We start from the raw sequence: 26,508 nt of genomic DNA, 5'->3' as shown, positions 1-26,508 counted from the left end.
TGGAGTCATTCATGGCATATTTTGAAAGACGTTGCATTCGAGTCATTGAGTTCATCAAGATTATTATTAAGCCAATTATAGTTGGATGTATTATGAAATGGTGTGCATGCCGTCAACTTTCGTTGTAAAGAAAGTTTGTCTTTTAAAAACGAATGCAATGTTTGTAAAATGTATCATATAGAGGTCAAATACCTTGCGATGTAATCAACTATTGTAAATTGTTTATAATGTATATGAACGGGTCCTTTCAGTTGGTATCAGAGCTGGTTTAATGCCGTTTATTAGCGGGTTAATCGTAGAGGGGGTTCTCACAGTGTTACCTGTGACGAAGCATTGGCTCTTACTCCTCGCGGTCCCTATTAGGGTTGGCTGTACTGCCGAGAGGCGGGCCGTAAAATCAGTGTCTGAGGTACGCTCAGTGGTCACAGGCGGTTAGCTGAGAAGGCACTGAGTGGGATGCGTCCCCAACTTTCAGTTGGTATCAGAGCGGTGGTCTTAGCGAACCAGGTCTGCATTAGTGTGTCTAACTGATAGTCGTTAGGATGCATTAGTGAGTCTGGACTTCGACCGTGTCTGCATGTCAAAAGTTTTGCTCATCATTTTTGTCGGAAATTATCTGCTTATCATTCTTAGTCTAGACACATCTTATTGCATTGATTGCATGAATAGTGTACTGACAAAATTCATATCTTAGCGTATCTGCTAATTCATATCTTAGCGTATCTGTTACTGTAAACTTTGCCTGACATATTCCGTAAATTCCTCCGTAATCTACGAAACCTTTTGCTCTATATAATTAGAATACCACCTGATAGCCGGAAAATCATTTCATATCGAAAAATTCTTTATTCAATCGTACGAAATGGAATTCGTCATTAGTTCAAGTCCCTCGGATTCCGAAATGGAATCCCACTCAAGTTCCGAAAGCAGTGTGACCGGAATGGATCAACCAATTAGTCATCATCTATTCTGGATGAATTGGGGATGGGTTCGTAGCCTCCTTAATCATTGGAGACAAGAAGAAGGTGATCCCTTCCATCCACCACATTTCCCTCTTGGCGAAGAACCTGAAGCACTTACCGGCGAACCTATTCGAAACACCATTTTCTCTCTCATTTCCAGAGTATCTCGTCATGATTATATACTACACCAAATTCTAGATCTTATTTATCCGCTCGTCCGAACCAACAATCACCTCGGTGTAATAGAAGAAGTCAACGAGCTTCGCGCTCGGGTAGTGGCTTTGGAGAATATGGTGCAAAGGTTACAAACACCAGCAGCAGCACCAACAACATAACCAGTACCACCATCAACAACATCAACAGTACCATTACCACCACCAACAACAACCGCATCGCAAACCTCAACTTCACAATCTGTCCCATGAGCATCGACGTCATACGCCCTGTAGATACTATGGAATACCACAATGATGAAGTATTGATTCATAACTTCATTGGGAAAACATTCTATGACGATTATGTAATTTCCAAAGTTTAGAAATTATCTATCCTAGCCTTAACCATAAATTAAGTGAGTTTAATTTAATATTAACTCATTAAATCAATATTACATCTGAAGAAATATACACATATATTTCCATAAAGACTGTAATAAAATTCTTTTGTACAAAATATTAATTGTGACAATTTTTTTTAACGGGTAGGTAATACCCGAGAGATATATAAATTCACAATTAATATGTTACATTCTTCGAATCTGATTCAGCAAATCATCCATTATACTGCCTACTTTCACAATAATATACATTCTTTTATAGAAATTAAAACAACCATACTCATTCAAAAATCTAATTACATATTCTGATTTTGAAATTGCCGAATTCAATTCAAGTTATAACCGGTATCATCACTCTTAGATTCTTACATCTTTCAAAGCTATACTTTAACTTCAAAACTGTGTTAGAACATCGTATGTATATTAACGATTATAATCTGTGTTCAAGCCCTTCGAAATACCTGAAGACACTTCAAATAATGAACAATCGAGATGATGATCCAACCACATGTTATCCACAGTTACGTACCTGAAAAACTCTTGAAACCAAAGTCATAATTTAACATGTATCCATGTCAGACCTTTTGGCATTTACTAGCTAAAATAACTTTTCAATCCCTTCTAAAAAATAGACGGTTTTGTCACAGCTCCAGCAAACCAACTTCAATTGTTTAATCGAATAAGCCTTATTATAATGATTACCTCTTCATCAATATTACCAGGGAACCTTTCATATCTCGCCACATTAGCAGTAAACTTATTAATAACTTCATTGATCTTTGACTTTCCGAAAAATCTTTATATTTATCAAAACCCCATCATTTACTCATCTGCATCTTGTAACGAGAATTGCCATACGAATCATCGGAAATTAGCAATCAGTATTTTGAAATCTCGCAGCATGTCTACGCCAACAATTATATGTGTCTATTTTCTGGACTTATATACTTTGAATGTGAAGTTTCTGAAAAACACCCTAAACTGCGAACTAGTTCTCGAAATACTGATGAAGCAGCAAAAACTATAAACGACCTTAACAGTAAAAAGTTTGATGATAAAGAGTAGTGTGTTGGCAAAGCTCAGAAAAAGAGAATATTTGGTACTAAAAAATACGGATTGAGCAAACCATGAAGAAGGCTGTGGATAAATCACAAGGACGAAATCTACCTTCAAAGAATCCAAATGATTCCGTGTCTGCTGAAGTCATTATCAAATACCTTGCTCCTGACTCTAAACCCTTACGGACAATATTCTTCATCATCCTCTGATATTAGAAATTTTAAGATATCATCGTATCTTTCAATATAAATATCCTCCATATTTCTGAAGATATTTCCATAATTATTCTTATCTGAAATCATTTACCTCTTCGTGCTGTCTGTATTACATCATAAAAGAAACTATTTTAGTTTCTAAATTCTGAAACTTTCGAATTTAAAATAGGAATATTTTTGAAGTAGTGTTGTGAACTGAAGCATGAACTAGTATAATATAATGACACTTGATCAACGTGATTATATTACAGTAAGTCATGCTGAGTTTCTAAATGGAACGTGATGATTCACAGATCATAACATCATCATGTGCTATGTTACACGACTCTTGTATTCTCTTTAACCTCTAAAATATCAAGAAAATATTTCTTGATGATTCGGCCTTTTTTGAGGTATTCTAGTAATTTGACAAGTCAAGATCGTGCCATTACAATTTCCTTCTTAGAACATTAACAATGTTCATTCCGAAATTCATATATGCGAATTCTGGACCATTACAAGTGGTGCTTAATCGCAAGAAGAAGAAACGAAAGGACAAAACTCCAAAATAGAAATTGGGGTATAAATCGCAGCAAATAAAAGAGAGCATTAATTGGGGATGACAATGATTATAGAAGAAGCAAGGACTTTGAAATATAAGGGAAGATATAAAACCCAACAACAACCCAGAAATCACAAACCGTATATATCAATGCATATAGCAATATAAAGACACGGGAGAACTAAAAACACTATAAAACCAAGAGTATAGTAGAAGTAAATAGATTCTTTCGGAGGCAGATGAAAATAAAGAGCGACAGATATGAAAGTGAGGAGTATATCAAGAATCAGCACTGGATGAACCATATTGACAAATACTTTAAAATATGAGTTGAGAAGGTGTGAGTTGTAAGAAAACAAATGAGGTGGATTTATAGTGAAATATCCGACAGAGAAATCAAAATGGATTATCGCATTAATTCGAAGAGGATCATAATTTCCTTAATCGCCGAATAATCAAATCCAATATAGATTACAAAGATTTTCTTTTCAGAGATCAATCGTGATGACGTCAAAAGATACGACGAATCAATATTATCTTATTTCATTCATTTACGATAACTTCACTCACACATTTCTATTAATCGAATTATTTTATCCATTCTTCTTGAACATGATAAAACTCTATAATCGTTATAATAACATTCTCATTGTTAGTCATGACGACCTCTATCAAATTTCGGGGACGAAATTTCTTTAACGGGTAGGTACTGTGACGACCCAGAAATTTCCGACCAAATTTAAACTTTAATCTTTATATTATTCCGACACGATAAGCAAAGTTTGTTAAGTTAAATCTCAAGAATTTTAAACTGTGTTCATACATTCATTATAACCTCGACCAAATTTCGACGATTCACGAACCGTTATATATAAATAGATATGTATATGTATATATATATTATAACTTGAGAATATTAATAAAGTATTAAATATATAATACCTTACACGAACGTATTTGTTTCAATATGATTTTCGATGAAATTAAAAAAATATATTAAATGATTGAATTATCAGAAACATTGAATTATGATTACAAGTCTCTGTTGAGAGGTCCACTATGATTTGGGAAAATCTATTCCTCTTAACGATATTCAGAATAATTTGTAAAGCTATTTATAAGTAAAAACAAAAAGTGTCATTTACGAAAGTTAGACAAAAGTTAGTGGAGAATTGGTTTCCATAATATTCTATTAATTTAGTTTCAAAAGTACAAAAAACGTTTTCAGTTTAAAAAGAACTTTATTATTAAAATGTATATATCTTTTATAAATATCTAGAACCACTTTTGACAACTCATTACTTAATCAGTATGATAAAGATAACGATATTTATATTTTATTTTATTAAATATATATAACGATTTAAATTAATATTATATATACTTATACGCGTATTATACGTATATAGTTTTATACTTTTACTATACTTTAACTTTACATTTACTTTACTTTTATTTTACTTTAACTTTAATAATTCATACTTTAATAATTCAATTTAATAATTCATACATTTAATAATTCACTTTAATAATTCATACTTTAATAATTCACTTTAATAATTCATACTTTAATAATTCACTTTAATAATTCACTTTAATAATTCATACTTTAATAATTCACTTTAATAATTCACTTTAATAATTCATATTTTAATAATTCATACTTTAATAATTCACTTTAATAATTTATATTTTAATAATTCACTTTAATAATTCAAAAATCTGTTATAAATAGAATTCAATAGGTTTCATTATTTCATAGAAACTTGAAAATATATTTCTCTAAACTCTCTCAATCGAACTACATATATATATTTTCTTTGTATTATTTCAAGATATTTTTAGTATACATAAAATATTACGACGGAGTGCTGTCCGAGTGATTTCAAAATAGTTTTTTTGAATGAGTCGAAGCTAAGGAAATTATGGGTTATAGCTATGGAGGTGATGGGTATGGTTCATGGGTATGCTCGTGAGGTCAATCTAGTGTTTATCATCTCCGTTGCGTCTACGTACTTTCCTGCAATATTGAATCTCAATATTGATACGTTCGTGAATCCGAGTCCAACCTTGCACTTGTTAAATGATGTTATATGTATTTTTACTACGAAATACAGTATTGTGAGTTTCATTTGCTCCCTTTTTAATTGCTTTTGCAATATATATTTTTGGGCTGAGAATACATGCGCTGTTTTATAAATGTTTTACGAAATAGGCACAAGTACTAAAACTAATTCTACGTGGGTTTAAACCAGAAATATACCCTTAGCTTGGTAACATTAAACTACTTGTCTATGTACGGTAGGCGCGAATCCTAAAGATAGATCTATTGGGCCTGACAAATCCCATCCTGACTATGGGATGCTTTAGTACTTCGAGGTTATTTTAAACACACCTGATCTGGTGTACTTCAGAGGGTAAAACATGAACGTTAAGGCTTGTTACCGGGTGCCTACAACTTATAGAATACTTTTATACACTTGCGAGTGTACATATATTTATAAATGGAAATCTTGTGGTCTATTAATATATTGAAATGATTGTTATGATAAACCTATGAACTCACCAACCTTTTGGTTAATACTTTAAAGCGTGTTTATTCTCAGGTATTAAAGAAATCTTCCGCTATGCATTAGCTCATTTTAAGGATATTACTTGGAGTCATTCATGGCATATTTTGAAAGACGTTGCATTCGAGTCTTTGAGTTCATCAAGATTATTATTAAGCCAATTATAGTTGGATGTATTATGAAATGGTGTGCATGCCGTCAACTTTCGTTGTAAAGAAAGTTTGTCTTTTAAAAACGAATGCAATGTTTGTAAAATGTATCATATAGAGGTCAAATACCTTGCGATGTAATCAACTATTGTGAATCGTTTATAATGTATATGAACGGGTCCTTTCAAGATTATTATTAAGTCAATTATAGTTGGATGTATTATGAAATGGTATGCATGTCATCAACTTTCGATGTAAAGAAAGTTTGTCTTTTAAAAACGAATGCAATATTTGTAAAATGTATCATATAGAGGTTAAATACCTCGCAATGAAATCAATTATTATGTAACATTTATAATCGATATGAACGGGGCATTTCAATCATAACTTGGTTATCTATCACTATCATAAATCTTATATTATCAATATCATTATCACCCATTGTCGCCTTTAACTTCTAACAGGAATGACGAGTGTAAGCTAAACAGGAACAAGGGATGGCATTATATGTTTTGGGCAGCTCATTAGTGGGCGTGGTGTTTAGTACTTCAAAGTTTATATATTATACAGACGAGATGTTCTGTTTTGGGGATATTATTGATGCGCATTATATGTTAAGGTCGGTTACCATGTTGAGCAATAAAATCAAAGTGAATGTTATGTATCGAGAGAATGATTTTTATACACAGGTTATGTGTATTATTTTTGTGCACGAGATATGTGTACGGTTATTTAAAAATTGCGAGGCAACCTACGGGGGAGAAAAGGATACGAACCTACTCTGCCAAGCATTATGAAAAATGGTTTTGTACACGAGATAGGTGTACTGTGTTTAAATCTTGTGGTCTATCAAAATGATGAATTTTATTGCTTATGATAAACCTATGAACTCACCAACCTTTTGGTTGACACTTGAAAGCATGTTTATTCTCAGGTATGAAAGAAATCTTTCGCTGTGCATTTGCTCATTTTAGAGACTATTACTTGGAGTCATTCATGACATATTTCAAAAGACTTTGCATTCGAGTCGTTGAGTTCATCAAGATTATTATTAAGTCAATTATAGTTGGATGTATTATGAAATGGTATGCATACCATCAACTTTCGATGTAAAGAAAGTTTGTCTTTTAAAAACGAATGCAATGTTTGTAAAATGTATCATATAGAGGTCAAATACCTCGCAATGAAATCAATTATTATGTAACGTTTATAATCGATATGAACGGGGCATTTCAATCATAACTTGGTTATCTATCACTATCATAAATCTTATATTATCGATATCATTATCACCCATTGTCGCCTTTAACTTCCAACAGGCATGACTAGTGTAAGCTAAACAGGAACAAGGGATAGCGTAGTATTTTAATTACAGCTGAAAAAATAAGAGTAATAGCAGCTGTAGCTGCTATGGTTGCAGCTGCAAAACTCAACAGAACTAAAGCGGTTACGGCGGTGGTTTACCGTGGTGTTGGGTGGCTTTAAAATGTGGTGGTGATTTTTGACAGGATAACAGAAGGAGGTTCAGGTGGCGGTTTGTGAAGGTTGTCTGGGTCGATTGAAACAGAAAAGTATAAACGTAGCAGGGGTGTCCAACAATTTTGTTGGGTTCTCTAAGAGTGGAAGAGATGTTTAGAGAGAGAGAAAAAAAGAGAGTGAGATGGAGAGAGACGAGGCCATGGTGGTGGTTCTAGAGGTGGTTTCCGGTGGTGGCTTCACGATGGAGATGGTGATCGATGATGGAGATGATTGGTGGTGAGTTATAAACCGAAGAAGGAAAAGTGACGGTTTTGTGTTGGACATGAAACAGAAAATAGTATGATGGTGGTTTGGGTTCATCGTTGATGAACAAGGTTGTAACAACAATAAAATTAGCAGCAGCAATTACATAATTTTGGATGGATGTTGGTTGTAGCAAGGTGATGGTGTTTCCAAACCGAAAATGGTGGTATAAATGGTGTTCATTTGGTGATGGTTTATGGTGATTTTGGGTGGTACCCGGAGGTGATGGGTTAAGATGATGGGTGTTGTAGGGTTGCATTTGACAGAAGAAACAATTTCGAAAATGGAAGTGATGGTGATCTATGTTTGAATCGAAACAGAAATACAACCGTTATATGTTTGATGATGATTATCGAATCAAGGAAGATCCGAAGGTGGTGGTGACCGATGGGTGTTGTTGAGGTGTGGTGATAGACGGAGATTGTGTGTGGTTTATAGGTGCTCGAGCATATGTAAATATATACATATATCTATCTTATATGAATATAGTATGTATATAAATATATATAAGATTATGGATAGGAAAGGAAACACAAAAAAAATATATAAATCATATGCACAGCTATAACCCACTTTTCATATAATTTTGAGTTTGCAAAGCACAATCATACACAGTAAACGAATCATTCAATCAATAATCATATATCAATTAGGCACAGTAATAAATTATTATAATATCATTTAGAATTAAAACGTGTGACTTAGATAATAATTCTACCGACAGCTTCTGATGGACCGTATTTCGTACTCCGTTGATCATCAGTGGCGGATAAAAAGTCTTCAGAAAAATCTCATATTTTTACATTAATTATAATTATTTATTTTAGTCATTATGGTATAAAATTTTATTATTAATTTATTAAATAAAAATTACATCAACTGTCCCGCTCAATTCTGGGTAAAATATAAAAAGTATTTAAAATTTAATAAATAGATCCTAAATACATTTCAAATAAGCCTATAATCTATATTACTCATTTTCGGATCACCATTTATTTTAAAATAATATAAGTTCGAATTTAACTTGCTTAAATAATCATCGAATGATGAACGAGTGCTACTATCATTTACTAAATGAATTCGAAACCAAATATATATATTCAATATACTTTATGTATATAGATTTATTTTAACAATAAATCTTATTATTACTTACCTCATTATTCATACTTATTTCTAACAATTAAGTTGTATATTATTTTACATATTTATTTATAATAATAATTTCATACAATGATTTATAACATTTATTATGTACATATATTTATTTATCTTTATATACATATCTACTCACAAATAGTTGTTCGTGAATCGTCGGGAATGGTCGAAGGTCAATTGAATATATGAAACAGTTCAAAATTTTTTAGACTCAACCTAACAGACTTTGCTTGTTGTGTCAAAAATATAATATCGTATTGACAGTTTGGTTTAAAATTAGTCGAAATTTTTCGGGTCGTCACAACGCCGTTGATCTTCTTATTTATTTCCCTAAATTGTCGTTACCGCTTGACTTAATTACGCCGTTGATCTTTAAAGTTTTACCTTTTTTTCATCATTGTCCCTAAAGTATTTTTGTTTCATCCTTGTCCCTAAAGTATTTTTGTATAATCCTTGTCCTCAAAATATTTTTATTTCATCCTAACCCTTAAAGTAATGATATTGTTTCATTTAAGTCCTCATGGTTAACTGCCGTTAACTCAATCCGTTAACTGGGGACCTAAATGAAACCATATCATAACTTTAAGGGTTATGATGAAACAAAAATACTTTTGGGATAAGGATGAAAAAAAGATAAAAGTTTAGGGACAAGGGCTAAATTAAGTCTATTAAAATTATGTCAAACTATAATTGAAAATCATCTAGACACGCTAATTAAAATGCCTATATAAGAATTTTGTTTTAACTTCTCACACCAAGATAATTCAGACTTTCATTATTTGACCATAAATATCTACTTCTAATAGACTTACGACATTGAGCAATGTTTGGCAATCACGTCTACATGACATATTTTCTGTTTACTTGGTATTTAATTTATTTAAATATTTTCATAGTGTGGTTAAACTGTTTATTACTCTTCCCGTCCCAAATAAACTGTCCACTTTGCTATTTTTGTTTGACTCAAAATTATTGTTGATTTCTCTAAATAACCATTAAATATCATTAAAGTTCTAATTATGTCTTTTTTAATTTAGGATATTTAACTTTAAATATATCAATTAATTTAATAGTTACTCTTTATAACTACATTAAATTAAGAGCAAGTTAGACAATTCATTAGTATATCTTAAATCTAATAAAAAGTCAAACATGACTGTTTTATCACTTCATCATATTCTTATACTAAACTTACGTGAGTACGTTCAGCCACATATATTTCTTTTAAGCCTAAAGTTAATTTTATACGGAGTTGTTAGATCCCTTGCTTCACAAGCAAGGAACTTTTGATCAAGGAACAAGAATCGAATACGAATTCTGAGCATAAACAATGATGAACAATGAAGAACAAGTGATAAATACAATAAATTCCAATCAATAACAACTGATATTAGTCAAGATTACATGTAATAAAGGTGATAAACAAATACAATGATGATTACAATAATCTAAACTATTCAATTTAGCGTTTTCCATGGTGGTTGGAGCATCAATCCACCATGGATCCTCTCCACCATGAAGGTGAAGAGGTAGAGCCTCACCTCACATCCCTCTCAATGTTCTAGGTGCTCTCAACTAGCTCTTGAGGTGCTCAAACAACAAATGAACCAAGAAACCTCTATTTACAAGCTCACACGCACGGTTGAGCTCTCAACCGTACGGTTGAAAGTTCACACGTACGAGTGACTTTTGTCACTCGTGTGGCATACCTACATTTCAACAGTTTTGTCACATATGCTCTTGTGACGTGAGTTTTCTTGTTCAATACAATCCTAGGTGTACGACATAGACCCACAATATTCTCAGTCTATTCGACAGCGATGGAAAACTCAGAAAATGAACTAACAAGAGTATTCAATTATGTTTAAATCCCGCGAATTTGCGGGTTATAAACTACTTTATATTTATCATATTGTTATATTATTACAGAGTATTATTTATATATAGATAACTGATATAGATATAGCTGAAATGTACAGATCATGAATTTGGAAAATACCTATGATGTACATAATGGAGTTTGATGAACATTTTCATATGTGTGTATAATAAAGGTGTTTGATGAACATTTTCAGATCTTATTTTCAGATTTAGATGATGTTTATTTTAAAAGTGTGAGTGTTAATCTTTTATTTCATATGGTGTTTGTTTCATATGGTGTTTGTTTCATAGGGTTCTAGTATTTTTGGTCTGAATATTTAATTTTGGTCTGAATATTTAATTGGAAGAACAAGTATTAATCTGGGTTTCATGATGAAGATTAGTATTTAAGGGTTTGTTTTAAACTTATACCAATTATGCTATAATACTCTTGTTGGAATAAAGAAATAAAGAAATAAAGAAAAAGAAGAAAACTAATTTGACTAAAATACCCTCATTTGCAAAGCATGTGATCAGAATTAACAGATTTTTTTAACGACCGTCACACAAAAGGACGAAATCAGCTTCATATGCATACCACGAGGATGAAGTCCGTAAAAAAAAATCACAGAGACTAAATTAGCATTTTGGTACAAACTACAGGACCATTTCAACAATTTTGTCTTATTGTTTTGTGTACTAATGTATAGTCATGGTAGCTAGCTTTTTTTGTTCAAAGTAATCAGGATTTTTATTGTTCAAAGTAGAGATCATTCGGTCAAAACTTGGTCAAAGTCGAACTTAGAGATTAATCCCCAATTTGTCAACTACTCCCACCAAGTTCCAACCGAATAATCCCCGATTAACTCCCCATGAGCAATCCAAGATTAAAATCAACACAGATATAAACAAAACAGGAAAGGTGCAGACAACAAACAAGCTTTGTTCATAGTGACAAACATAAGTAACATATTAATGGTCAATACATGTTGTCAATGTTAAAAAAAAAAAAAAAAAGATCAGTAGATATAAAAAAAAACCAGACACACAACCAAGTGTTTCAATAAACGTAGTGGCTAGCTTAAGAATATCAAATCATGTCTGATCAACCACTTTTGGCATCTACAGAGTGTCAACTTCTTAAAAATTTCCCAGGATTTTGCTTCTTCTTTCTGATGTTATCTCTTTTATACTTCCATCTTGATTCCTTCTCCGTACAACACAAGGAAACCGAAGATGATCTCTTCTTGGGGTCCAAACACCTGGAATGATTTCATGCTTCCTGGAAAGTTATATTAATTAATTAGTAATCCATATCCCAAGAGCAGATTATGATATTATCCAATAATAATAAAATATATTCTGTTTAATCAAATCGGACCATTCATTTACACTTACATGCAATATATCAAGATGCGGTTTGGCAAGAGACCATCCCATGCTCTTTGCTCGATACTTCCATCACCACTAGGATAGAAAGCAATTCTCCTGATAAATACTTTTACTATTAGAACCAAGCTTATAAACCTTAATATGTCAAGTTCATATGAAGTTACTTTTATGAACGAAATATTTATTTATTTTTTTAATATTTAATTACTTACCTAGGTAAGCATTTACGGTGATATGACTTGGGGCAGCGCCTACACACTGCAAACTGTAATTCGTGAACATCTTTATGTTCTCCTTGGCCACAACGATGGCATTTATGGACAGGACAAGTGAAAGATTCTCCTGCAGTTATTTCAGTTATAAGTTTATTGGCCTGGGTTTCATCAGATGGGTACAGCAACTTCGAGACGCATCCTGGATGATAAAAATGCCTGCAGTTTGCAGAAGCACAAGGGAATACCTAATATGACAATTCAATTATTTGTATATCAGTTAACATCAGCATATGCATAACTATGTATCCAAAATCTATCTGAACTATATATATAATATTCAGCTCAGGAAAAAAAAAAAAAAAAAACGATAAAAAAAAAAATCTGTGCCTTTAAGTCACAGAAACATGCATATGATATGGGTTTGTTATAGTACCTCCATAGAAGACTTATCGGAGGAGCCCAACCTTCCACAAGCAAAGCATTGATGTCTTTGGTGTTTACAATTATCGCAAATAAAACCAGTAATTGGCTGCATACATAATTCAGTCAAACAAACTAATGAACACAGTAAGAATAAAGCCATGAAATACATTACATATAGGTTCATACCTCATTTTGAGCTTCATTTTTATAGCAAAGAGATTCGCAGCAACTTTCAGCTCCTAATTGTATGGTTGGATGAAATGACCGCTTACATATTCCTTCACAACTGAAAGGAAGGAAACGGTAACATTCATCTGATAAATATTATATCAAGATGTAAATGTAAATAGATAAAAAGTTAAATTTAATAAGTGTTGATCAAAATTGATGCTTCTGAATGTTTACATTCCTTGATCAATTCTTTATGTGTGTTATAACACTAATTTTATAATATGAACACCAAAATTGATTACCAATAAACTATTTCAAATGTTAATGCAAGAAATTAACTCCTGGTACAAAGAAATTAGATTCATACCATAAAAGTTCGCCACCATTATCGCAGAATGCACACACAGTATCAAATGGTTCTTCAACTACATCATCAAAATCATCATCGTTTTCCATATCCTCGTCGAAAACAATGAACTCGGACTTGTTACTTCTCTTAATCTGCTTGAATGCAAAAAAGGAGACAAAACTTCGTTCCATATAAGCTCAATTCAAAGCACAAATCACATACAAAAACATGATAAGAACATATATAAATTTAAATCGAATGCAATTGACCTCATGAAGATTTTCTTTTCTCCCAAGATTTTCAATATCCGTAAGATACATATCAACATACTGTGAAATAAAATCAACTTTCAGTAAATGTTCCACTATTTCTCATATTCTTCTATATATATACATGCATCCTTGTATAAAAGTACTTGAAACTGCAATAGACTATATAAGCATTAGGTTACAATTACCAAACCTTAGATCTCGCCAAGTCCTTATCTCTAGCCACAGCAATTTGAAATATCGATAAATGAGCTTTTAAATGCGTCTCTAAAGGCTCAATGACATCATACCAACTGCATAATTAAACCAATTCACCAAATTTAAGAAAACACACAAAAAACATACAGTTTAAAATAAAATAATTTGAGTAATAGAGAGGTGCTCAATAACAACCTCAACGTTTTGATTAAATCATTCAACAATTCAATCTCAAAAGCTTCAGCATTCATCTTAGCAAAATGTAGAAATCGAACGACGATCAGAATAGATTTAATGATATTCTCGTAACATTTTCTCGGGTTTTCAAGCTTTATCCATTTTTTAGTTTTTGAAAGAACGTAAAATTCAGGAACTTCAATTGAAAGTTCAAACTTCCAACCGATTACTTCAGTATAAACCGATCGTTGATCTTCGTCCGAACTTCCGAGCAAAAATGCAACCGAAATTTCGCCGTCGTCGATCACGTCGTGATCGGTGAAAATAAGTGGTAAATCGGAAAAGGAAATGAGTGAATTATGTGAGTTAGCGAGATGGTAATTTGTGACGGAATCTGGAAAGATTTCGCCTTCTTCATCGCAAGACGCCATCGGAAACCCTAGAAATTGAATTGTGGAAATTGAATAAGAGGGCTTTTTTGGGTTATATATGGGGTTGTTGAGGAAGGGTGTGGGCTTTTTTGGGTTATATTTTGGGTTAAAACAGTAGCTTATGTCCACGTGTCAGTCAGACAGAAGCCCTCAACATTTATTTTTTTTCTCTTTAATTCTACAATTAAATCATTAATTTTCACTAATTATCTTATTAAGTACTCCACTAATTAACAACTCTAAGAACAATAGCAAAAGGATTATCAACCGCAGTTTCATAAAACCCATATTACAACATCATGACACCGATCGATGAATGTTCAATTCTAATTATTAATCCTCACATACATTTTCATCAATCGTTGATGAAAAAAACTCATACCCAAAACCCTAATTCATCATTAACAAGTCATCGATTACGGTTTGCGTAATATATTTCAATTTAATTTAATTTTTAAATTTCTTTATTGATTGTGAAAGATTTAATCAGGCTTTCAATTTGATTTAAAAAATATGAAACCATTACGGTTTTGAATTTCAAAATAACGATTACGGTTTCTGGAATATCTTTCAATTTAATTACTAAAAAAAAAATTCGTTAATGAATATGCAAGATTTAATCAGTCTTTCTTATGTGCAGTTATCTAATCACTTCATGCCTGGTATGCTTTTTCTGTTCTTCGACTTTGTTTTAAGCAATCGAAATATCTATGATTGGTATATAATTCGATATGAAAACTGATGTGAAGGTCTATGATTGATTGATTGATTGATTGATTTTTTAATTCGATTAATTCAGGTGTAGCAAGCTATATGAAATCAGATTGCATGAAAGGTGTTTGATTAAATGTCTGATAGAACTGAATTTATTGAGTTTTTTATACTGCTATGTCTAATCCATTTTTATATATTTTGGCTATTTCATTTATGTATCATCCTTGGAGATGCTACAACTAAATTAAAAATGTAATTACAGTGTTAACCATCAAATGGATCCTTGACTTAGTCTATCATTGTTTGTTTTTGTGACGCCCCATACAAACTCAACGTGTACGGATCCTCAACAACAGGATCATTACACGGTTACAACACTATATGCTGTTTTAAAACAAGTTTTGCATTCATGAAAAGACAACGTTTTTACCAACGTCAATTGTTTTACAAAAGGTAACGTCTTTACCAACGTCAAATGTTTTACAAAAGGTAACGTCTTTACCAACGTCAAATGTTTTACAAAAGATAACGTGCTTCTACGAATAGAGAGCATTAACGTAAGTACGTAACCCACATGTCATTTCAAAACCATAGCTCGTAAATAACATAAGTTGTGAATGCAAAATAAAAGTTCCATGATTGAGACATCTCTAAACAATGCAGCAGAAGTCTAACACAGCTAGTCTATAATAGCAAGTCTATAGCATCAAGACTATAACAACAAGTCTAACAGCGAAAGCAACAACGTCTAAGCACCTGAGAAATACATGCTTTAAAATGTCAACACGAATGATGGTGAGCTATAGTTTGATTGTAAACAACAATGTAATGTAGACCACGAGATTTCGTATTCAAAACAGTATCTCAAATCCGTATGATAAAGTATATGCTTATCCGTGGGCAACCGGTAACTAACTTAACAAAGTAATATAAATATCACCCCCTAAAAGTGCACTTGGCGAGTGCGTATATTCTCGAAGTATTAAACACCCGTTGAATGCTAGCGCGACTAGCCCGAGTGGGGATGTCAAACCCCTATGGATCCATATCTAAGATTTGCGTTCACCGGTTCATAAACCAATGACTAAACCGAGCTAAGGGGAATCTTTGTGCCGTTATGTCACCCATACATATATAAAGTTTAAGTACTCGTGTCTAGTATGTAAAACATAAAAAGCGCATGTAATCGCAGTCCCAAAAATAGTTGAAGTAAAAAGGGAGCTATAACTCATAGTGAATGTGTGGTAACGTCGATACGAATAAGTAAGCAAGTAGTAAGTCGGTCCGAAAGGTCCTCAACCTAAGTCAAAGGTTAATAAGTCAGTAAATCGTCCCAAAAGGTTTAAAAGTACGTAAGTTAAGTCTTTAAGTATCATCATCATCATCATACGTAAAAGATAAAGTAAGTTTTCATCAAGAATAGAGATCAAAACAAAGGGCTGACTTCGTTCAGCTTCTACGACCTCTATACAAACTGAAATGACGCGCGGTCAGTGGTCTAGGCTCCGTATGTGAGTCCTCTTACCACTGTCTAATTTTCAGACCCTAACTCGATGTCGTTTGACCGTGGCGACGGTTCAAGCACGAGTAGGTCAGAAATTTTCAGCACGTCGTTACGAAGGCGTAGTGATTTTCGGAAGGCTATAAATCCTAAACCGTATATCGGATTTAGGCGAGTCTTAAACAAAAAGTCATCTACTCGAACCGAAATATCTGGAAATAAACTTTCCAGAAGTCCTAGGAGTCTGATCAGACCCTGAAAAATAGAAAACAAGTGCTCCGGTGGGTTTCTTGGTGTTTGATGCTCATCACGGTTCTCATCCTTGATGCGTATAAGCCTCAAGTGTCAACTCTTGATGTTTTAGCATCACTTTAACTAAGGTTTAACCATCAACACACAAAGTCAAGACTAAGAAATAAAATACAACTCAATTAAGAGTTTAAGCAAGATGATGAACCAAAGTTACATCAAATTCTTAGTTTCGACACAAGTACAAGTTCTATTAAGCTATAAACTTTGATTTAAACTAAATAAGCAAGACCTTAAGTTATAGAACTTAGATCTTAGCTAAATATTAAAGAACTTAGACTAAAAAGTCTAGATCTTATGTTCTTGGTGAAACCCTAAGTCATAGAACTTAGACTTTCAACTTTTACAACACCATAAGTTATGAAACTTAGATTTTGTAAAGTAAAATGAACATAAGCTAATGAGCTTTTGTTTTAGCAAGTTAGATGACCATAAGTTACATAACTTAGATCAAACACAAAAATGAAACCCTAAGCTAGAGAGCTTGGATTCCTAACAACACTTATGAGATTTCAAGCTAGTAAGCTTGTATCTTTTGTTTAATGAAAACACAAGTCACAAATCTAAAGTACAACAATTTAAAGAAGATCATAAGTTAATAAGCTTTGATCTTAACTAAATTTATGTAGAAATCTCAAGCTAGTAAGCTTGGATTTCTAGTGTTCTTGAAGATTCTTAAAGTAAAAAGTTGGATCTACAAGTTACATAAAGATCATAAACATAGGTTTTGATCTTTTAACATAAATAAAGAGATCTTAAGTTATAAACTTAGATCTAACAAGATAATGAAGATTCAAAGCTAAAAAGCTCGAATCCTTCATGTTCTTGAAGACTTTCAAAGCAAAGTTTGAATCTACAAGAGTTATGAAGATTCAAGTTACAAAACTTGAATCCTTGATTATGATGATGATGATTTCGTGAATGATGAAGAAAAAGAAGAAGAATTAAAGTTTAAACTTACAATTTTGCTCAAGTATTTTAGAGAGAAAAGCTAAAGAGAAACTTGAGAGAAAATGTGTGTGTGTTTATGAAATGAAATGAGAATGAAATGAGAGTTTTTTTTTTTTTTTTTTTTAAAAAAGAAAAGATGGTGATGGGCACTCCTTGGCCGACGGTTTTAGGGGTGGCATGGGGGGACCATTTAGCTTCATGTGGTGGTGGCATGGTGTGGTCCATGGTGGTGGTACAAGGTAATGTTGATATGTTGGGTGGTATGCAACAAAGTGTAAGTATTAGTACATGAGCATGCACCAACCTTGTCTTATTACTTACGTAGGTTAGTCATTAATTAAATGGGCTAACTAATCCACTAATTAATCCACTAACTAGTCCATTACTTGAGTAGGTTGGGCCATGGAAGTCCATTAAGGTAAAAGTCCATTAAGGCTAACTAGTGAGCATTAGTAAACACTAAGCGTAATTAATAAACCATCAAGCCAAGTAATTGTCATTAATAAATAACAATTACGTTTACGTAGTCATAATATTCCAATTACGATAAAAGTTTAATGTATACAAGGTACGTAGTTCGTTTTAAACTATAAGTGACACTAACGGTCATAAATGCATTCGAGGATCAAGTTAAGTGATTAAACACTTAATAGCACATTTCAAGCCATTAACGAAAGTAATTATCATGAAATAAGATCCCAGAGCATAAACTAGCTCAGTACGCACACATACGCATATTCGTAAAAGTATAAAATATAATTATAAGTCGAAAAAGTAGGGTCGTTACATTACCCACCTGTTAAAGAAAATTTCGTCGCGAAATTTTGAGGAGGGACCAACAACGATACCGAATTTGATGAAGAAGGAGCGTATCAAAGTTCCGAGAGACTCGTGGGCTCAGAAGTGAGCGATTTACCTTGAAAGGTACTTAGGCGAATAAAAGTAAGAATAGGTATATGCCATTAATTAAGTCTCTTGACCTTAGAGATCAACCAATTGATTTCGTTTCTTGTTAACATAAGTATGTCATCTGAATATATATATATATATATATATATATATATATATATATATATATATATATATATATATCCACAAAAGGAAAGATGATGTTTTTAGCCTTACAGGCATCTTCAGTAAGCTGGATGCATGAAATGTATCATGAATGTTACCAACTCATCTAAAACATTGAGCACTTATGTCGCAATACAAAGCTGACAGGTAGAATGGAAAACATGGTGATCACAACCATGTGATTTGATGTCTGGATAGTGTTAGCCACAGATTTTACTAACCCCTTAATTTTGGAAGGAGACCATAGGCATAAAGAACCCAATATTTAAGAAACGTTTCATTTGAATAAATGAATTGAAATTTTAGCTGGAAGTGACTAATTGGACTTATATGCAATGCAAGCTATAATTATTTATAGTGTCTTCAGGACGGTCTGAACGAACAATGAAGGATATCACCCAGTTTAACATACTGCATGTGAACTTATCTTTGGATGGAATGAAATCACAGTTCCATAATGTAACTATATGCTTTCAGTTACATGCTGAAGTTATGGTTAACATTGACTAGAACAACATATAGTTGCAACCAACGAAGGAAGAAATATATAGAGTAACCACATCAGTGTTATAGATGTTTTAAGCAGTCCCTTCTAAGAGGATAACAAGATTCATATATTTTTTTATAAAGTAATTTACATTACATTTCTGAAGGGAAATCGCACGAAAGGTGTGATCTTTGAACGAGAGTGAACTCTTCGTACAACGAGCGAGTTGATCTGAATTTATCCTTATACTTAAGGGGGGATGAGAAGTTACGTGAACCCTTGGTCATAAAGAATGGTTTACTCCAAGTGAAAAGAATCTCAAAAATGATTTCTTGTACCTTAACATACTGATTCGTAGAGATGATGTTTACGAGGGTGTTGCGATTAGCAGTGAAATATTGAGAGTAGAAACCCACCTAGTGTAGTGACCCGAACTTTTCCATGTTTATATATATTAATTGAGATTGATATTTACATGATTAAATATTTCCAACATGTTAAGCAATCAAACTTGTTAAGACTTGATTAATTGAAATATGTTTCATATAGACAATTGACCACCCAAGTTGACCGGCGATTCACGAACGTTAAAACTTGTAAAAACGACATGATGATATATATATGGATATACATATGGTTAACATGAGATTATGATAAGTAAGTATCTCCATAAGTATATTAACAATGAGTTATATACATATAAACAAGACTACTAACTTAAGGATTTCGAAACGAGACAAATATGTAACGATTATCGTTGTAATGACATTTAAATGTATATATATCATATTAAGATATATTAATATATCATAATATCATGATAATATAATAATTTAACATCTCATTAGATATAATAAACAATGGATTAACAATATTAATTGAGATCGTTAACTTAAAGGTTTCAAAACAACACTTACATGTAACGACTAACGATGACTTAACGACTCCGTTAAAATGTATATACATGTAGTGTATTTAGATGTATTAAAATACTTTTGGAAGACTTCAAGACATATATCAAAACACTCATACTTAACGAAAATGGTTACAGTTACTTTCCCATTCTTTTCTTTCATCAAGAATTCTAGTCGTATTCTTACCCGTATTATACACAACTTCAAAACGTACTTACTATGGGTATATACCAATAGGAACTAGCATGGGATTCCAATCTTGATTATGTCATGTATGACTAATCAATTTTAACTTCTACCATGAGCTAGTCAACTAACTAGAACTCCTTTTAACCCCACTCACCACTCACCAATTAACACTCATCATTCACTCCATTTCACTTCCAAATCTCTTTCTAATTCTCTCTCAACACACCCACACTATTATGAACGTATTTTTCCAGTAGTTAATCATCATCTTCATCAAAAATCACTTCAAGAATCAAGCTATAATCATCATAGGAAGAACACTTCAAGAATACTTCAAAAACCCCTTCAAGTTTACTAATTTACTTCCAAGCTTTCTAATCCATTCCAAGTAATCATCTAAGATCAAGAAACCTTTGTTATATACAGTAGGTTATCTTTCTTATTCAAGGTAATATTCATATTCAAACTTTGATTCAATTTCTATAACTATAAACTATCTTAATTCGAGCAAAAATCTTACTTGAACTTGTTTTTGTGTCATGATCCTACTTCAAGAACTTTCAAGCCATCCAAGATCCTTTGAAGCTAGATCATTTCTTGTCACTTTCAGTAGGTTTACCTACTAAACTTGAGGTAGTAATGATGTTCATAACATCATTCGATTCATATATATAAAACAATCTTATTCGAAGGTTTAAACTCGTAATCACTAGAACATAGTTTAGTTAATTCTAAACTTGTTCGCAAACAAAAGTTAATCCTTCTAACTTGACTTTTAAAATTAACTAAACACATGTTCTATATCTATATGATATGCTAACTTAATGATTTAAAACCTGGAGACACGAAAAACACCGTAAAACCGGATTTACGCCTTCGTAGTAACACCGCGGGCTGTTTTGGGTTAGTTAATTAAAAACTATGATAAACTTTGATTTAAAAGTTATTATTCTGAGAAAATGATTTTTATTATGAACATGAAACTATATCCAAAAATTATGGTTAAACTCAAAGTGGAAGTATGTTTTCTAAAATGGTCATCTAGACATCGTTCTTTCGACTGAAATGACTACCTTTACAAAAACGACTTGTAACTTATTTTTCCGACTATAAACCTATACTTTTTCTGTTTAGATTCATAAAATAGAGTTCAATATGAAACCATAGCAATTTGATTCACTCAAAACGGATTTAAAATGAAGAAGTTATGGGTAAAACAAGATTGGATAATTTTTCTCATTTTAGCTACGTGAAAATTTGTAACAAATCTATTCCAACCATAACTTAATCAACTTGTATTGTATATTATGTAATCTTGAGATACCATAGACACGTATACAATGTTTCGACCTATCATGTCGACACATCTATATATATTTCGGAACAACCATAGACACTCTATATGTGAATGTTGGAGTTAGCTATACAGGGTTGAGGTTGATTCCAAAATATATATAGTTTGAGTTGTGATCAATACTGAGATACGTATACACTGGGTCGTGGATTGATTCAAGATAATATTTATCGATTTATTTCTGTACATCTAACTGTGGACAACTAGTTGTAGGTTACTAACGAGGACAGCTGACTTAATAAACTTAAAACATCAAAATATATTAAAAGTGTTGTAAATATATTTTGAACATACTTTGATATATATGTATATATTGTTATAGGTTCGTGAATCAACCAGTGGCCAAGTCTTACTTCCCGACGAAGTAAAAATCTGTGAAAGTGAGTTATAGTCCCACTTTTAAAATCTAATATTTTTGGGATGAGAATACATGCAGGTTTTATAAATGATTTACAAAATAGACACAAGTACGTGAAACTACATTCTATGGTTGAATTATCGAAATCGAATATGCCCCTTTTTATTAAGTCTGGTAATCTAAGAATTAGGGAACAGACACCCTAATTGACGCGAATCCTAAAGATAGATCTATCGGGCCCAACAAGCCCCATCCAAAGTACCGGATGCTTTAGTACTTCGAAATTTATATCATATCCGAAGGGTGTCCCAGAATGATGGGGATATTCTTATATATGCATCTTGTTAATGTTGGTTACCAGGTGTTCACCATATGAATGATTTTTATCTCTATGTATGGGATGTGTATTGAAATATGAAATCTTGTGGTCTATTGTTACGATTTGATATATATAGGTTAAACCTATAACTCACCAACATTTTTGTTGACGTTTAAAGCATGTTTATTCTCAGGTGAATATTAAGAGCTTCCGCTGTTGCATACTAAAATAAGGACAAGATTTGGAGTCCATGTTTATACGATATTGTGTAAAAACTGCATTCAAGAAACTGATTTCGATGTAACATATTTGTATTGTAAACCATTATGTAATGGTCGTGTGTAAACAGGATATTTTAGATTATCATTATTTGATAATCTACGTAAAACTTTTTAAACCTTTATTTATGAAATAAAGGTTATGGTTTGTTTTAAAAATGAATGCAGTATTTGAAAAACGTCTCATATAGAGGTCAAAACCTCGCAACGAAATCAATTAATATGGAACGTTTTTAATCAATAAGAACGGGACATTTCAGTTGGTATCAGAGCGTTGGTCTTAGAGAACCAGAATTTTGCATTAGTGTGTCTTATCTAGTTTGTTAGGATGCATTAGTGAGTCTGGACTTCGACCGTGTTTACTTGAAAAATGATTGCTTAACAAATTTTGTTGGAAACTATATATTTTTAACATGTGAATATTATGTGATATATTAATCTCTTAACGCGTTTGATATTATGTGATAGATGTCTACCTCTAGAACAAGTCCCATTGACTCACCTAATAATAATGAAGAGTCAAATGTAAATTGGAATGATTCGTGGACTGATTCACAAGTTCCCGAAGAGGAACCGGAAGAAGAGTCGGAACCAGAAGAAGAATCGGAACCGGAAGAAGAATCGGAACCGGATGAAGAAATAGAACCGGTGGGGGAAATAATAAAACGGTTAAGTAAAAGAAAATCCTCAACCAACCGACCAAGGTTAATTATGGTCAATGGTGTTTCCGCTAAGGAAGCAAAATATTGGGAGGATTACCAATTCTCCGATGAATCGGATTCCGACGAGAATTCCGATGATGTTATAGAAATTACCCCAACTGAATTTAAAAAGGCAAAATAAAATAATAAGGGAAAAGGCATAAAAATAGAGAAATCTAATTCCAACCCCGATGAACTTTATATGTATCGTCAACCCCCGAAGTCCTTAAGTTGTAACAATGACCCGGGAACCTCTAAACCACCAGGTTTTTCTAAACCAATGTGGAAAATAACGGCTCGTATTAGGGGAACATCATATATCCCTAGAAACTTGGGAAAACGAACCAAAACCAAAGAAGAAGAAACAAGTGAGTCGGAATAAGATAGTTGTATTCGTGTGGTGTAATATATGTAATATAGTGTGCTTATGCTTTATGATATATGTAAAAATTGCTTGTATTAATAAGTATTTTTTTTTATGAATCTAACTCTTGTCTATTTTACAGTATAAAAACACAAAATGGATAGACAACCCAATATTTTAAGAGACCTACCCGGAGACATGATTGATGAAATCTTGTCTAGAGTTGGTCAGAATTCTTCGGCACAACTATTTAAGGCGAGATCAGTTTGTAAGACATTCGAAGAACGTTCCAAGAATACCTTGGTTTATAAAAGGCTTTCGTTTGAAAGATGGGGGATATCACATTGGGAAATCCATAAGTTACGATGTGTTTACTTTGACGCATATATTGCGGGGAACCCAAATGCTATTTTACGCAATGGGTTAAGAAATTATTTTGACTCAATATATCCGAATATTGGACTTCGTGATTTAGAAAAAGTGGCTAACATGCAACATAAAGAAGCATGTTATGCTTACGGATTAGTAATGTTCGCTTCTCACCAAAGTGAGAACAAGAACATCGGGCTACAACTATTAAACAAAACATTCCCACAAGTGACGGAGTCGGTAATTGGGGTAAGAAATGAGGTTTTTAGATTGTTACGGGACTGTTGGACATTACGTAACCCTCGTCCCTTTGACGACGTTACAACACGCTGTCTTATCAACGGCCATAACGGTTATGTTCCACAAGACCAAGGATGGGAAGTAGTCCTAGTAAAACCAGAATGCATGACTTGTTTCTGGACGTATGAATTACGTGTCTTTATTGCCTTTGCTGAACGACTTGTGTACTAGCTAGAAAAATCTTCACAACTATCTTGTCTCAAAGTTATTGTGTGCTATATTTCATGCTTTATGTAAAATAAGCGGTATTGTAAGTTTGTAAAATATTGTGTAAAAGTTTGAACGCGAAATATTATTATAATCAGTTTTTCATATAGAATTGTAGTAGTTGAATTGTATATTAGCTACTAAGTATGAACTTAACGGGTAGGTACTACCCGAATTTAAACTTATAAAACGCTAATATGAAGAAAAAGCTTTTATAAATGAGTTCATATTATGCTACAATATACTATTAACTACTCTTAATATTCTGTATGATTAACTTGTTCCATTTGACTATTTTGAAGGAAATGGCACCGACTACTCGACACACCGTGAATATGAATGAAGAGGAATTCCGTACTTTTCTAGCTTCAAATATAGCCGCAGTACAGGCTGCGCTACATACCAACAATAACCTTGGATCTAGCAGTACAGGAAATCGTGTAGGATGCACCTACAAAGAATTCACTGCCTGCAAACCTTTGGAATTTGATGGAACCGAAGGACCGATCGGATTGAAACGGTGGACCGAGAAAGTCGAATCGGTGTTTGCCATAAGTAAGTGTACTGAAGAGGACAAAGTGAAGTACGCTACGCATACCTTCACAGGTTCTGCGTTAACATGGTGGAATACCTATCTAGAGCAAGTGGGACAAGACGATGCGTACGCACTACCGTGGTCAGCATTCAAGCATTTGATGAACGAGAAGTACCGTCCCAGAACCGAGGTCAATAAGCTCAAGACAGAACTTAGAGGGTTACGAACCCAAGGATTTGATATTACCACGTACGAAAGACGATTCACAGAATTGTGCTTATTGTGTCCGGGAGCATTCGAAGATGAGGAAGAGAAGATCGACGCGTTTGTGAAAGGATTACCGGAAAGAATCCAAGAAGATATAAGTTCACACGAGCCCGCCTCCATACAACAGGCATGTAGAATGGCTCACAATCTAGTGAACCAGATTGAAGAAAGAATTAAAGAACAGACTGCTGAAGAGGCCAATGTGAAACAAGTCAAAAGAAAGTAGGAGGAAAACGGTGATAAGAATCACCAATACAACAACAACAGCAATTACAACAATAATCGCAACAATTATCCCAACAATCGCAACATCAATCGCAACTACAACAAACGGCCCAACAACAACAACAACAACAACAACTACAACAATCATCCCAACAACAATAATAACCGCAACAACAACAACAATCAGAAGCAGCTATGCCAAAGGTGTGAAAAGTATCACTCGGGGTTCTGCACCAAATTTTGCAACAAGTGTAAAAGAAATGGTCATAGCGCGGCGAAGTGTGAGGTCTACGGACCAGGGGTTAATAGAACGAAAGGAACAAATGGTGTCGGAACGAGTAATGGCGGAGCAAGTAGTGTCGGAGCAAGTTATGCCAATGTAGTTTGTTATAAATGTGGAAAACCGGGCCACATTATTAGAAATTGCCCGAACCAGGAGAACACGAATGGACAAGGCCGCGGAAGAGTTTTCAATATTAATGCGGCAGAGGCACAGGAAGACCCGGAGCTTGTTACGGGTACGTTTCTTATTGATAATAAATCTGCTTACGTTTTATTTGATTCGGGTGCGGATAGAAGCTATATGAGTAGAGATTTTTGTGCTAAATTAAGTTG

At 33.1% G+C, this 26,508-nt stretch overlaps 1 protein-coding gene across 1 annotated transcript; it reads right to left on the bottom strand.

Annotated features, from left to right (window-relative positions):
- Positions 1-11,797: 11,797 nt before the first annotated feature.
- On the bottom strand, positions 11,798-14,487 carry LOC139891720 (protein ENHANCED DOWNY MILDEW 2-like). The gene is made up of 9 exons (XM_071874704.1): positions 14,065-14,487; positions 13,865-13,964; positions 13,672-13,731; positions 13,421-13,554; positions 13,069-13,168; positions 12,893-12,988; positions 12,457-12,704; positions 12,251-12,340; positions 11,798-12,134 (listed from the first exon to the last, which is right to left on the bottom strand). Exons 1-9 carry the CDS (start codon positions 14,475-14,477, stop codon positions 11,993-11,995), a joined length of 1,383 nt encoding a protein of 460 aa, XP_071730805.1. The 5' UTR covers positions 14,478-14,487; the 3' UTR covers positions 11,798-11,992.
- Between the last annotated feature and the right edge of the window lie 12,021 nt (positions 14,488-26,508).

The sequence above is a fragment of the Rutidosis leptorrhynchoides genome, chromosome 2, assembly GCF_046630445.1.
Source record: "Rutidosis leptorrhynchoides isolate AG116_Rl617_1_P2 chromosome 2, CSIRO_AGI_Rlap_v1, whole genome shotgun sequence".
In the NCBI taxonomy this organism is placed as follows: Eukaryota; Viridiplantae; Streptophyta; class Magnoliopsida; order Asterales; family Asteraceae; genus Rutidosis; species Rutidosis leptorrhynchoides.
Note: the sequence above shows the minus strand (reverse complement) of the source record. Positions and strands in the feature narration are given on the sequence as shown.